We start from the raw sequence: 14,428 nt of genomic DNA, 5'->3' as shown, positions 1-14,428 counted from the left end.
ATTCACGGCAATAAGCGTCAGAAAGCTAAATGCCAAATTTTTCCCAGAAATATGATACGCAATTGAGGCGAAACAAAAAAATATACACGACCGCCCGCGGATTTCGCAAGCACGTCTGTCTCGTATGTCGAGACGAGAGAGAAAAAAGACAAATGAAAGTAAGCTGTTTCAATTAAATTCGCCGTGTAAGACGATTAATATGCAAGCTCGCATTAACCGGTTGTTGCTGCTTGCTAGCGGCTCTTCGTTGTGTGTACACGCGTGTGTGTTGTGTGTATTTCACTCGAGAATTCATCTCTGCAGCAAAAAAGCGCCTTATATGGCGACAAAATTAGAAATTGGGTCTCAACGGCGGCCGCCACTCGATAAAAGGCAACAATCGAGCGCTTTATGCATCTCGCATCAGCATACCATGTGCGGCGCTGAAATTATTGCGTCAAACAAGCCCTGCAGATCTTGTGCTCCTTGCGCGCGAGCGAACGAGCGAGCGAACACTGCGAGTACGAAGAGCATGTGTGCGCCGGCCGGATTAATCATATATGTAGCAGCATTTTTCTCCGCTGCCACCGCCTTGTATTCAAATGAGGTTTACGCTTATGGCGAAGGAATTACTCTAGGGTTGTCTTCTCGCGTGCACTGAGGTGACAATGACAATCGCCAACATGGATCTAATGTTTGTATGCCCTGACGCAATGCCGCAGAGAGAGAAAATAAATGCCATTCGCTTTTGTGGGGAACAGCCTCATGACTTGATTTATCGGAATCGTGAACTTTGTGCAGAGCATATGGCTGCCTTACGTTCGGAGCCAAGTTTTTCATTTTGACGAGTGCGAAACCCACGGCCTCTGTAAAATGCTTTCGCCCAAATGAATATGGACATAAAAATTCGTGTCGGCTTTCGTAAACAATAACGCGGCCGTAGGTCAAATCGGCAAATTGGCGAGCCAAAAAGTGGAAAAGATTTAACTGCTCCACGTGGGTTGCATATATTAGGGCCCACACTCTGCGTGTATAATCAATCTCTTACATGGGTATTTTCTGAAATTAGTATATAGCTGTGCTTGATATTCATCAAATCATCAGAGTCCCGTCACGGCCGGTCTAGACTATAATTTAATTCAATTTCATTCCGTTTGAGATCTCTTTTACAAATTTTACTTTCAAAATATTTGTTACAGTTTCCTCCAACATAATGTAACGTTATTTCGGATTTTAATTAAAATAAATTCTAATTTTACATCAAATCTCAAAATGGTGCATTTTATTTTGGCATTCTTTATTTAAGTTTAAATCACATATTACAGATCTAAATAAACTAAAAGTGTATATTTTTGGCTTGACAAGTACTTATTTCAACATCAAATATTTTTAGACAAACGTGCAACACATTACATTAAACGGCAATGGTTTTATCAGACACATTTATCTTTTCAGCACAAAATCATTCTGATCAAAGCAACGCAATCAATTATAATTTTAAATTACAAAGATGACAACCGCGTCGTTAAACATTTATTTAAAATGACAAGCTAACAACCCATTTATAATTCAAATAGAGATCAATAACATTGTGAGATTCCACTGCATTGCAGTTGGAGACGAATCCTTATGCAATTTTCGCTGTAATATGGCCAACGCACTCGTCAGGAAGCCACATAAACTGACGCACTTCGTCTTGGTTTGAAGGACAACAGTGAGCTGGCTGTTCCAACAAGCTGTTTCTGATATTCTCCATGTACTGCAGATTTATTTTATATTAAAATCCATTCAAACCCCTCAATCAATTGAAATACCTGTCTGTTTTGGTTGGAGGCTCTTTGATGGTCCACGATTCTTTCTGGATAGTGGTCTCCTATGATGCAACCAGCATCCCTCTGCACATCAAGAGGCGCTTTCCACGGCTCGTATAAGTACTCCACAGGTAAGTTCCGCAGCTCAGGAACATACCGCCTGAAAATTAATTTTAGTTTTATATAAACTTGACTATCCCATTTATTAAACTCAATAAATCTAGTGTTGCATGATTGATACATATTAACTGAAAGCCAAATTTTATGAGATCAATCGCGACCATATCTTTTGGTTTTTGTTTTTAATTTGACTCTTGAATTTAAATTAAATAATTTTTATCTGTGTTAGACTAGTCAAATTAGGAACAATATAAAAATGACAAGGTAAATTATTATGCTAAAACGATAGACATTATTTCCTGCTTCCCTTAATAATGAATTTTGCACTCTAGAAGCGCAAAAAAATTGTGAGTGAGGATCCTGCCAGTTTAAGAAGATAGAATTATTTGATATTGCAAAAAAATACTTTTTCTCTATTAATTGTGATAGCTAAAACAGCTGGATTGGGGAAAAATTAAACACTATTTATCTTATAAAAATGACTTACTATTAGTTAAATAAAAACTGGTATAAAATTCCAACATTAAAAAAGGAAATAAGTAGTTGAAAAACCATTTTAAAGTTAAGTCTGTTTTTGAACATATATTAAGCTGAATAAATTATTGGCAACCATATAAATATTTACTTTATATATTCTCCCCAGGGGTCAAGTCTGCGGCCGTAGTTGACAGGGCACAAGCACTTTGAACAGTCAAGAAGCTGCTCAAAGGCGCTGCTGGACACCCACATCCAGTTTCCAGCACACACCGACCAGTCCGCGTCTATCAAATGTTCGAGGAAGAAGGCGAGGCCATCTTCCCAAGAAATCCAAAGGTCTCCTCGAGTCAAGAAACAGGCGACGGAATTCCTGGCCACGTGGTGGATCCACCCTTCGCTGACTAGCTGGCGCATGGCCGCATCGATGAAAGGGAATCCTGTCTGGCCCTTTTTCCACTTTTCCAGGTATGTTGGGTTTTTGTCCCAGGGAACGTCCAAACAGATAGGGTTGGCGCTCATTTCAGCATAGTGCGGGTTGTAAACGGACATTGTGTAGAAATACTCGCGCCAAATTAGCTGACCTGAGATATTAAGTCCCGCTGGAGGGTCACCCTGGCTCACCGCATTGAAAAGGTCATGCAAGTTCCAGTAGAATCTATCAATTTCACTTTAATTAATTTCGTTTTTAAGATAGTGAATCAATTTTTAACCTTCGCACAGACAAACAGCCGTATCTCAGGGCTGCACTTTGGCTGGTTGGTGGACCGAGGAGGTCAGGTCTGCTTTGATTAGGGAGGATTATCCCTTTCCGGAAAGCCTGTTCCTCTTGATTCAGCCGCTCCCTCAAATGCTGGAGAGCCCTAGTTTCCCCTCCAATCCATCGCACCAACCCATAGCCTGGCTGGGACAGCCCAAAATATTCTGGCTTTGGCACTTCATCAAAAACCTGGAGTATAATTTGATGTCAAGAATTTTTGTTGATCACTCTCATTTTATACAGTGTAGCTCGTTCTCACTATCCCAATTTTTTAAATTTGAATATTATCCAGCTTATTTATCACTAATTTAATTAAAAAAAACGGGACTGACGGGCTAGATCATATTGATTGAGCCAAAAAAATAAAATTTACGTTTTGAAAAACGAGAATCTGCGTTTAACACATTTTATTCCCAATTTAAAAATACCTGGAATTCTTTCATCAACCTAGGCGGAAGCGTTCCAAAAGTAACGCCAGTCCAGTCAGGATCTTCAACCGGCCTCGGTGGCTCTCCCAAAGTGGACACGGTGTGGAGGAACAGTTGGTACGTCAGAGGTGGCAAGCCTCCGTTCGCAGAAATGACGGCCTTCGGGTCCCACAGGGTGTGCGAGACGAATTCCTCGCAGCGCACACCCCTTTCTGCGCAGGTCGCCCGCACCGACTGGTCTCGCTCATTCCAAATGGGCTCGCAGTCTTGCTCGAAGCACACCTTAGTCAGGGCCAATTCCTCCCACAGCCGCTGAAAAATCTTGCTTGGGTCTCCGCGAAGGAGCCACAGTCGGCCTCCTACGCTCCGTAACTGGCGGTCCAGATCTGCCAGGGACTCGAGCAGGAACCGCATCCGGTTGAACCCAATCACCTTTGTGCCTGGGAAGGATTAAATATTGTATTATGTAACTTTTTGTCTTTCATTAATTTTGTGGTTTATCAGCGAGGACAAATACAAAGATTAGAATCTATTTAGGCTCGTAACTTTGTTGGACTTCCTAATGCGCATATCACAGTCGCCATCGTTGCTAGGGTTGTTAATATTCAAAATTAGTTTAGAATTTAATGTACCGGAATAATTGGTCCACGGATATATTTTTTTAAATCGAGATTGAGCCAGATACTGGCATTCATTTAAGATTATTCAATAGAAGTCAGACTTAATTTCGACAGTTAATACAGGGAAGAGACTAAATTTTTCAAAAACCCAGACCATTTATGGCTTTTTTAATCTTGACCTGATTGAATTCCACGATTTTTACTGTTCTACCCACTGCATTTTTCGTTTCAATCAACAAAATCATCTAATCTGAAATTTAGAACAGCAAAACTATAAAAGGACTTAACAATAACATATAATTATTTGTCTACAAATTTCAGTTGGAAATAGTTGATTTTAAATTAATTGTCAAATTTATGAATCCAATTGTTTTACATTACAAGTAAAGTGCAAGATTTAATTTTTCGTGTGATAATGTTAATATGAAGTACTTTGCTTATCTATAAATTATAAAAATATTAAAAATTTTAATATTGGTAAAAGGTATAATAAAGCTGCAAAATGTATTATAATTATTTATTCTGATGTATGACTTCGTTGCATATAAAAAAATGAATCTTATTTAAGCTCTCCAGTTCCATTTCAGCAAAAATATTAACCTTAATTAAATGAAAACAATTTGATTCAGCTAGTAAATTAAATAATCCAATTTTCAATTTTAAATCCAGCTAATATGTGACAGTGACGCGAATCGATCCACTATAGTGGTCGTGATGTGGCTGTGAGATTTTTAATTCCGTGCATCGCGCAGCGAAAATAGAATTCTAGCGCGTAGTTAAGTGTGTTACGCAATAACCTGCTGATTCCCCGTCGAAAATGAAGATTGGGAAGAACATGGACGGCGGGCCCGAGATCGCCTCCAGCAGGGCCGGGTTGTCGTGCAGGCGCAGACCATGTCGGAACCAGAGGACAGACATCTGCACGGGACGATTCATCGTGGGCCACTGGCGTTGCTGAATGACGGGAGCACCCAGAGAGCAGGGGCAAACGTCGTTGTCCACGTGACCGGCGCCTCACGTGGCACGATTACGCGCGCGTGTGGGAGAGACCTGCCAATGCATTCAACTCTCATATAACACCTGAGGGCCTCGCGAGATCGATATGCGCGTATTCACCCCCTTTGTGTTTGCGAAAGACAATAGAATGTTTGCAACAGAGCCCCTAGGTTGAATAATTTCGCTGCTTACATATTTATAGACAAAAGGAAAATATTACAAGCACGTGTAACGCCAAATTTGTTTCGTGTAACTTCATTCATTCAGAGCGGTAGTGGCCAACAATTAGACCTATGAATGACCTATGAATGGTTATGGCAACTTTCTCGTGGTCCCATTCAAACAAAAATTACTCAACCTGGGAAGCTATCTGGTGCCAGCTGACTGGGGAGTGGAAGAGATTATTTTGCAAATTACTCGATACCTTTTTTAATTCATTTCGTTGGTTTAATAATTTGCGTTGAACAAAAATATTGATTTTAGATATCAATGAGTGTTTGGAGTTATTAAAATGTTTTAACAGTATAATGTCTGATGCGCCTGGCATACAGTTGAAAACCGTGCCGCAGAACAGAGACGTGGAGCGGGTTGCATACCATTTTAACATATTTTATTTTGTAACAGAGGGTGTTTCCAGTTTCCAGGAGAGATTTGATCTGGTCTGCAATTTTTTCAAAGGTTTTGGACAGCGGGAATTGTGTAATTCAGGGGAAAAGTGAGAAAGTCTGAAATGCACGATCGGTCGGAAAATGTTTTGTGTCACTCCTGAGGTTAAGCCATAAATTAATGGTGTCGCAGGGTGTCGCCCTCGAAAAACTAAATCAAATTAATAAATTTCCATATCTACCCTGACGGGCTTTGTATTGGTTCGATCTGCAAGATATTTGCACCCCGTTGGAACGGCCAAGCTTTCATTCATATAGGATTAGGAATTACTAGGTTCAATATTCAACCCTTGGGAAGCTACCAGTGGGCTCAGGAAACGCCCCTGGTGCGCCAAAATTCTCGTCACTGAGCTCACCCGTAAGTAAAAAGTGCTCTAATAAAGGATCAAATCAGGGTCGAATAATATTCGAAGGATATATCCTTCATTTTGGTATATTTTCATAATTTATAACTCAACTCTGGGTCTCTGTGGTCTAGGGTCTAGATGCTGGGTGCATAATATTGTTTCGCGGTAACACATACGTATAATAAAAAATTGATCCAACCAACGGCCTCCATCAACTGACCGACCACGCCCCCACGTGATTTTACAGCTGGACTGCGGAGAGCACACTGTTTTGTTCTGGTTTTGTTATTTCCGTTCGAGAAACGTGCCAGCGGAATTTTCCAATATATTTCAATTCTAAATGCTGAGATCGCTGGTGACAACCGTCAGATTGACAAGCAGAGGCACCCACACAAAACTGGCCGATCCGGCTTGTCCGGTTGTGCGCGTGGACGGCGCCAATCCAAGCAACTCGGCCGTCGACACTGCCGCTCGTCTACTTCTAGAAGGACACGTTAGTCACACCTCCGAATGAGTCGCAGTTTTTCTTATCAAATCTTGTAAATATTTTCGTTCTGACCAGGTGGTTGCCTTGCCGACGGACACGCTGTACGGCGTTGCCGCGGACGCCCGGAATAAGCAAGCAGTGCGTCAGCTGTACAACGTCAAAGGTCGGGCAGAGAGGAAGGCCCTGGCCATTTGCCTGGGACAGGTGTCCCAAGTGAGAGACTGGGCTCAGGTGCCCTTTTCCGACGAGCTGCTGCACGACCTTCTACCCGGACCGCTGACCCTCCTGCTGCGGCCCTCCTTGGAGCGACACCTCGACTTGCCAGGCAATCCTCCTCTGGTCGGTGTCCGCGTTCCTGGACTAGAGTTTCCTTGCCGATTGGCTGATGAGTTGGGCGGACCTCTGGCACTGACTTCAGCCAATTTGAGTGGACAACCGAGTGCTCTGTCAATCGACGAGTTCCAGAATCTTTTTCCCCTGTTACAAGCTGTTTTTGACGGTGGAATCATTGGGAAAGGAGAGGTTAGAATTCCACTGAAAACCATTTATTTAATTGGGAATTTCTAAATACAATAGATTATATAAGTATTCTCCGCATTAATAATTTTAACCAAATGTAGAGTTCACGCAATCTGAAATTTTTGGACACCACTTTCAAATATTGCGGAGTAACACGTGATTTATTAATCTAGAAATTGATTTCAAAGTTCCACATCATTGTAATTATCCTGAACATCTTTGTTGATTTAAATTCAAAGTATTTTCACTGCGAAATATTATCATGTAAAATTTTGTCCACAGTTTGCAAGAAGAGGCTCGACTGTTGTCGATTTAAGTGACCCCGGAAAATACCACATCGTAAGAGCTGGTGTGGCTGAAGTCAAAACTCTAGAGCTGCTACACAAGCACGGAATTACTCAAAGATGAGTAACTCGGTAATAAAGACATTTGTTTTAATATGCATTCAAGAATTTGGAACAATTATATTACTTATATGCTTGGATTTAATTTAATGAATGAATGGAATTATTGTTATTGATACAAAATACAAAAGATTTGTGCGCACACTGACTATGGACTTTGAAAAACGAGTGATAAGTCAGCTCTCCTGTATTTTTGTCAATTTTAAGCTTTCTTACGATTTTTCTAAATGTGCAGGACAACCAACTGAAAATTATTAATTACTTTACCCCTCCTAAAAATTCAATAGTTCAATTTGCTAAATTTATATTTTTAAATTTTCTGAAGGAAACAATATTTTTATTTCTTGTTTAAATAGCAAAATGTTTTCCCCTTCTAACTCACAATAAATTTCCAGAAAGAAAACATTTTGCTGCAACTGTCAGAGTCAGTGAAGGAGGTGCAACTGGAGGCGTCACAGCAAGGGCCGATTATAACGCACTGCGAGGCGTCTCAGTCGCTGTGCTTGTCCCTGGAGGCGGTTTTCCTGCACGGCTTGAAAGACAGCTTCTCGGCCAGACTCTTCTCAGCGCCGAGCACCTTCTGGCCAGTGGTTCTGCAGGTTGCGCACAAAGACTCTATTGCGGCTGTGCAAAGACTGAACCAAATCCGAACGGACGTTGGTCGGTGCCGCGCGTGGTTGCGGCTCTGCCTCTCGGACGGCTCGCTTGCAGGCTATGTGGGAGTTATGGACATTGCCAGGCCTTTGTATAACAGAAACGCTGTTCTTCGAGACCCTGACGCGCGGGACGTGGCTCACCGTCTGCTCCTCGGACTGCAGCACGTGCATTTTGAGCTGCCCTCCAACTCGAGTTTGCTGAACGTTTGGTCTACTGCTTCAGATTCAGTTGTTGCTCACGCGCAGGATGTCGCCTCTGGCATTGAACATGAAGAAGAAGTGGTGGAAATAATAGAGGTAGGGCACAAGCACCTGTACAATTTAACCTTAACAGTACGTTCTGATACTGTGAATGGGCTTTGCTGACAATGAGCTTCCAGTCGTTGTAGGTTCCCCAATTAGCCAGCTGGTTTTATTTGACGGATTTTTCCAGCCGGGGGTTTACTGGCTTCTTTTGACCTGATTAAATCTAATACCATGAACAATTCGTGAAAAAAATTCCATTTCCTCAAACACTGGGAAAATCAATTGTATATGAATCATGCAATATCAAGGGATTGCATGATATTTTGAATCTCTACAGGCGTCTTAAACCGTCCAAATCGGTTAAAACCCATGGATAATGGTATAAATTTTTGTTTTGCGTCTGGAAATTTTCCTTATGGTTTCATTTGTAGTGGAATATTTAGCCATACCATTATTTTGATCTGTTTTTTAGTCTAAATAGTTTTTCCGCAAGCTAAAGTAGGTTTTGTTGATATTTTTATTTCAAGACCTGTTGAATCACTGACAGAAATTCTTTCATTGTTTGTCACTAAAAAATTTTAATCATTTAAACTGTATTCATTTTCTTCAGCAAAGAAACGCTACTTTTGTAAATTTTTCAAATAATTCTCACACCTTCCTAATATGAAAAAAATTGTCCCTTGTTCATTTTGGCGGAAATTCAAGAAATACGCACTTAAACGTTTAACAAAAGCCAAAATTACAAACAGTTATATTTACCATATTAAACAGAGAAGGTAAATCGCACTACGTTTTCTCTGTTTCAAATTCAGATTTGGAGGAAACCATGAATAACTCTAAACAATGTTAGCTTCAGGAGATTTTTTCTTTAACCGTCTAAATTGCACGGCAAAAAGTCTATAATTAAAACAGTTTACTTTTTTCTTAGAAATCAGCTTATTTTTAGAGCTTTTAAAACTAGTCCTAATTCAAAACATAAATTATTTTTTACTCAAAAATTCATTAATTTTTTGTGCCCTACACAGCATTTAAGTTTCAAAGAATTAGAAGAAGAACATTAAGATATATTCTACTCTTAAGAAGAGGATTACCATAATATAATTTTCAAATTGATTCAGCCCGAACCAGAACAGTCTGCTGGCTGGACAGTTCCTATCGACGAGGATCAAGCTCTAAAAATGTTACTAAGTCAACACCATGAAGTTGATTGGGAGGAAGAAACAAAAACTCCTGATGCCGAAGAAGATGAGAAAGAAGAGAGAGAAGTAGCGAGACCGATCACAATTTCCGGACACAGTGGCTGGTCTTCTTCAGACTCTCCAGAACTGCCGAGAGCAAGGAGGGACACGATCCAGAGCTACGATGCCATGCTGGAGAGCTATAACCTGTTCTCAGGGGCGTGTATCAGGACTCCAGACGTTGATGACTTTTTAAAACGCTTCACTAAAGTAGAGGAGCCCAAGGAAAAAGATGATTTTGTAGCAATTCCATCAGCCCCAGTAAGTTGTAAACATATTTTAAACGTTTCCTTGATTAAACGTTTTATGTTTTCAGGAATATAGGCAAATGCTTAAATGCCTTCCCAAGCTGGCCAGGGAAGCTGGTTTAGATGAGCAAGATTTCAAATGTTTGGACTGCGGAATATCGTTAGGACTGTCATTTGCTAAAGCAAAGTAATATTTTTATCTCGTCTTTCTGTGCAGCATACTTATTGAAATTATTTTTCTGTAGAATGTGTTACTTGACTGGTGGTTTATTCTGCGAGCACTGTTTTAGTGCAGAAGAATGGTTGATTCCGGCGCGCGTGCTGCACAGTTGGGACTTCAAAAAGCGACGCGTCAGTCTAGCAGCTGCAGCGTTCCTGGCTGAAATCGCCGACCACCCACTAATAGATGTTGCAGCCACAAATCCAACCATTTATGAGTGCTGCCCTGACATGGCCTTACTTCAAGTAAGGGATTTTCGTTTTCAGTTAAATATGGGTGTTTGCTGGATTGGCTAGTTGCTAGTTTGAAAAATATGCGTTGTTTAAATTAATTTTATTTATAATTGATTTAAAAATAAATCTTATTAGTGTGAAAATGATGAAATAATTTTAATTTTATCCGCACAGGAATTTTTGGAATAAAATCTAGACTGGTAGCAAAATTTTTAGATTTAAAACAGGAAATTAAAATCTCAAGACAGAATGAAAATTTATTTTTTAAGATTGTTCAGTTTAGTGAAATTGAATTTAATCTCTCATACTGTCATTTCATTTTTTAATAATTACATTTCAATATACTTATTATACTGTTTGTACAATCTTGGAGAAATCTCATTCCTTTAGAGATTTTTCCTATGTAACACACTCCTTAAAAAGATATCAATATTATCTACTTTCAGCATACTCATTATTTTTGCAGTTGTTTTTTCTCATCAAGCAATTTTCTGCTCTATCAAGTCAATAAGAACAATATCAATTGTTGCAGCAATTGAGAATTCAGCTGACGTTTTTGCGAGGATACCTCTTTACCTGTAGAGAGCCAATTGCTGCCGAGTTGAAACGGAGAACGGCAGAGTATCTGTTGGAGCACGTCCATGTTTATTCAATATCAGTATGCGCAACGCGTGCTAAGTAATAGAATCTGCATTAATGACCTGTGATTCAGGATCTGCAGCAAATACCGGGCGGAGTTTTGGCAGCGCGCCTCGAAGCGGTCGTCGACTACGCGAAAAACCACGTGAATTCGTGCTGGCTGTGCAACCAGAAAGGGTTCATTTGCGAGGTGTGCTCCAATCCCAAGCCAATCTTTCCTTTCGACAACACATTCAAGGTATTAAAGAACTCTGGAAAGCCAGGATTCAGATTTTAATTTATTTGCTCCAGTGTCCGGATTGCAATGCGGTGTTCCATGTCGGGTGTCTCGACGCTAAGAGGCCGTGTCCTAAGTGCGAGAGGAGGAGGCGAAGAGATCAGCAGCCATAGGTGGTCAGTGAAAGTCTACAGTCATGCCAAAGTGAGTCGAGGATCAAAGTGCTCTGTACGGGTTTTCCTAATCTCGGATTTGCGGTCACAAAGGGAATTTTAACTTTTTTAGTAATGGTTTTAGAATATTCCCTAAAACTATCTGCCTCTGGAGTTCACAATATTACTGTTGTACTTCAGTCTGTGCTTGTTATCACAATTGCAGTTTAATCATAAGCTCTCGATTTGTATGCAAGACCATGCTGTTTGATAGAAAGTGACAAAATTAAAAGGGATATCAGAAGAAAAAGTTAAATAAATCACATGCGCTATTTTGAGCGTGATTAAGTAATTAGTTTATTGTTTAATTGTTGTGTATTGCTGTTTAAATTACTGAAAGTAATTAGTAAGATAATAATTATCATAATTAAATATAGTAGTTGTAGTAATAGTGGTATTAAGCGGCTGATTAGCTGGACGTTTGGTGTGCTAGACGCTGTACGGTTTGTTGGAGAACTGCAGGTAGCCTGTGTTGCGAGCGTCGGTGGCGGTCACTTGGCGCACTGAGCCGTGCAGGGTTTCCTGCATGCAAAGCTGCTTGTAGAAGTTGACCACAGCGCTCCACAAGTACGACAGGATCACTAGAAATGTTATGACAATTTTAAAAAAAGAGTCACAAAATATTAAATTATTAAAGAGATTAAACGACTGATAGAAATATAAATAATTTTTTTTTTGCTAAAGATATTGTGTTAACCTAATTGAAGCAAAATACAAATAAGTAGAACTCACTCAAGTGGACTGTGCCAACAGCAAAGAGCACTGTAGTGTGATGGTTGTTGCCCTTGGTCATGCATAAGACGAGACCCGCAAACACGAATACCATTTCGGTCAGCACCACGCAACACCAGGGAAGCAGGCATTGCCTGTGCCTCTGAAATATTAAAATTGGGTGAAATTTGAGTCGCCGGAAATTGAGCTGGAAATTTCCCACCATTAAGGTCCCGTATAGCAGAAGGACACAGGCAACCAATTTCACGGCTGCAAGGGCCAACCCAGCATACACACACGAAATGATCACTGAAAAATCAACAGTTTAGAAATTATTTAGAACGTGGTCCTCAGCAGGTCACAATAGTTCCTATTAGAATATTTGTTTTGTATTTTTTGTTTGCCCCTAAAGGGTTTTTCGAAAATTATTGCAATTTTGAAAATTCCCATCTAGCTGTTTCCAAAAATTAAGCGAACCTGAACCCAGCCTAAGAATTTAATTTTTTCCCCGAAGAAGTAAATCTTAGTTTGATACGATCAAGAATTAGGACGTAATCCATTTCAAATAATTTATGTAAAGGGGTTTTTTACCATGAATATTTTTATCTTTCAACTTTTCTCTTTTTTATGTCTCAGGTCAAGGCCTCCTTCTTGGCTCGAATTTTTTACCCAAGCCATTCTAAAACTGCATGTTAATCATGACCAGAAATGGTTCATCTAATAATATATCCATTTCAAATATTTTTTTGCATAAGAATACTTTAAATCCCAGTCGACTATTTTAGACTGTTTTCCCGTGCAAATTAGACGGTTTCAAGACCGTTTTAGACGATTTTTCGGGACAATTATAACTCGTTTTTTTAAAATTACTTATTTTCATCGAAAAATCTTAAATTTTCATCAAAAATTTCAAGATATTCGTCATTTTTAACGAGCAGAACTGTACCAAGTGCACGAATTAAAAATAAATAAGGGAACCTTTTTAAAACAAAAAATAAAAGTTACCTTTGTTATTAATTCTAAACTGATAAAGACCAACAAAGGAAAGGAAGAGCGATTTTCCACAAAAAATTAACCGTGGAAGAATTATCCTAGCGCGCAAAGCAAAAATATACACTTATCCCGTGCACTCTTAACTCATTTAGCCGCTTTTAGATGTTTTAAGTATAGTTCAGATACATAATTATAGTATTAAAATTTCATCATTTGATGGTACCGCAACAATTGGAAGCACAGAAAAAATAGTCAATTGTCTAAATTTCACAGCCTAATTGCTTTTTTCTGTCTTTCACATGTACTGGACTGAAGTTTTATGTGTTCTTCTGTAAATTCAATGTTCAAAAGCTAAAAATGTTTAAATAGTCGAAACTGCGTCACTACTGCAGCTTGGAACTCGATTGACCCATGCAAGAAATGTACAATGTCCTTGCATTTTTAACCCAACCGCCGCGAGCATCGTCATGACAACACAGTGGCGCAACACTTTGCAATTTATATTTATTATTACGCATTCGTGCACAACACGACTCGTCACCAAATAAAATTTGCGATTTCCCGGAAGTGAAAGGCGTGCGAGGCTAGAAATGTCGAGCACCTTTGGACAGGGACTCTGCCCTGAGCAGCTGCTCCTCATTGTGCGAGCGCGGTGAGCTGGGCAGGCCGTCGCTGCTCGGCGACATCAGCAGGGCCTGAGGGTCGTCGTCGTGCATGGCAGACTCCTCCATGTCCGCAGCCAGGATGCCTGCCACGTCCTGAGCATTCGCCAAGCCCAGGGTCAGCAGGAACAGGGCCACTGCTGACAGGAACTGCGCAAAACAATAAATTCAACTTACTCGCGCTCAGCTCCTTTGCGACTCAAAAATTTTGAGAGAAACCGGAAAAACGGGCATTTCGTACCAATTGGACGACGGCGATGATGATGCATCCCTGCCGCAGGCTGAAGACAAAGCAAAACCTGGCCACCCCAACCGCGGCCATAGCTCTCTGTGGTGATGCAGAGAGATCGATCGGCGCCTGTGGTAGAGCCGCTCTGGCGCCTCTGCACCACCCGCTGTGCTGCTGGCGCATGACATTGGCATTGGTGGCGCGCACCCCCTAAGCCCACCCCTGCGAAACTTAGACTCACCTCGCCATTTCTTCCGTGAGCTGTAAATACAGGGGCGTGCGCTTTCCCTTTCGCACCATTTATTTAACAGAAC

General features: G+C 40.5%; 4 protein-coding genes across 4 annotated transcripts; 2 read left to right on the top strand and 2 right to left on the bottom strand.

Moving 5' to 3' along the window:
- Nucleotides 1–1,255: 1,255 nt before the first annotated feature.
- On the bottom strand, nucleotides 1,256–5,164 carry cry (cryptochrome). Its single transcript, XM_065482890.1, has 6 exons — nucleotides 4,990–5,164; nucleotides 3,573–4,012; nucleotides 3,098–3,333; nucleotides 2,536–3,042; nucleotides 1,794–1,950; nucleotides 1,256–1,738 (listed from the first exon to the last, which is right to left on the bottom strand). The coding sequence occupies exons 1-6, from the start codon at nucleotides 5,126–5,128 to the stop codon at nucleotides 1,607–1,609; spliced, it is 1,611 nt and encodes a 536-aa protein (XP_065338962.1). The 5' UTR covers nucleotides 5,129–5,164; the 3' UTR covers nucleotides 1,256–1,606.
- Nucleotides 5,165–6,540: 1,376 nt separating this feature from the next.
- On the top strand, nucleotides 6,541–7,272 carry Tcs1 (Threonyl-carbamoyl synthesis 1). Its single transcript, XM_065486711.1, has 3 exons — nucleotides 6,541–6,693; nucleotides 6,763–7,209; nucleotides 7,264–7,272. The coding sequence occupies exons 1-3, from the start codon at nucleotides 6,541–6,543 to the stop codon at nucleotides 7,270–7,272; spliced, it is 609 nt and encodes a 202-aa protein (XP_065342783.1).
- On the top strand, nucleotides 7,068–11,814 carry Plekhm1 (Pleckstrin homology and RUN domain containing M1). The gene is made up of 9 exons (XM_065482889.1): nucleotides 7,068–7,209; nucleotides 7,489–7,622; nucleotides 8,006–8,563; nucleotides 9,631–10,011; nucleotides 10,067–10,185; nucleotides 10,244–10,463; nucleotides 10,984–11,109; nucleotides 11,164–11,328; nucleotides 11,382–11,814. Exons 2-9 carry the CDS (start codon nucleotides 7,611–7,613, stop codon nucleotides 11,478–11,480), a joined length of 1,680 nt encoding a protein of 559 aa, XP_065338961.1. The 5' UTR covers nucleotides 7,068–7,209; nucleotides 7,489–7,610; the 3' UTR covers nucleotides 11,481–11,814.
- LOC135938883 (uncharacterized) lies at nucleotides 11,792–14,287 on the bottom strand. The gene is made up of 5 exons (XM_065482891.1): nucleotides 14,127–14,287; nucleotides 13,825–14,035; nucleotides 12,454–12,539; nucleotides 12,252–12,393; nucleotides 11,792–12,100 (listed from the first exon to the last, which is right to left on the bottom strand). The coding sequence occupies exons 1-5, from the start codon at nucleotides 14,205–14,207 to the stop codon at nucleotides 11,949–11,951; spliced, it is 672 nt and encodes a 223-aa protein (XP_065338963.1). The 5' UTR covers nucleotides 14,208–14,287; the 3' UTR covers nucleotides 11,792–11,948.
- Between the last annotated feature and the right edge of the window lie 141 nt (nucleotides 14,288–14,428).

The sequence above is a fragment of the Cloeon dipterum genome, chromosome 3, assembly GCF_949628265.1.
Source record: "Cloeon dipterum chromosome 3, ieCloDipt1.1, whole genome shotgun sequence".
Lineage (NCBI taxonomy): Eukaryota > Metazoa > Arthropoda > Insecta > Ephemeroptera > Baetidae > Cloeon > Cloeon dipterum.
Note: the sequence above shows the minus strand (reverse complement) of the source record. Positions and strands in the feature narration are given on the sequence as shown.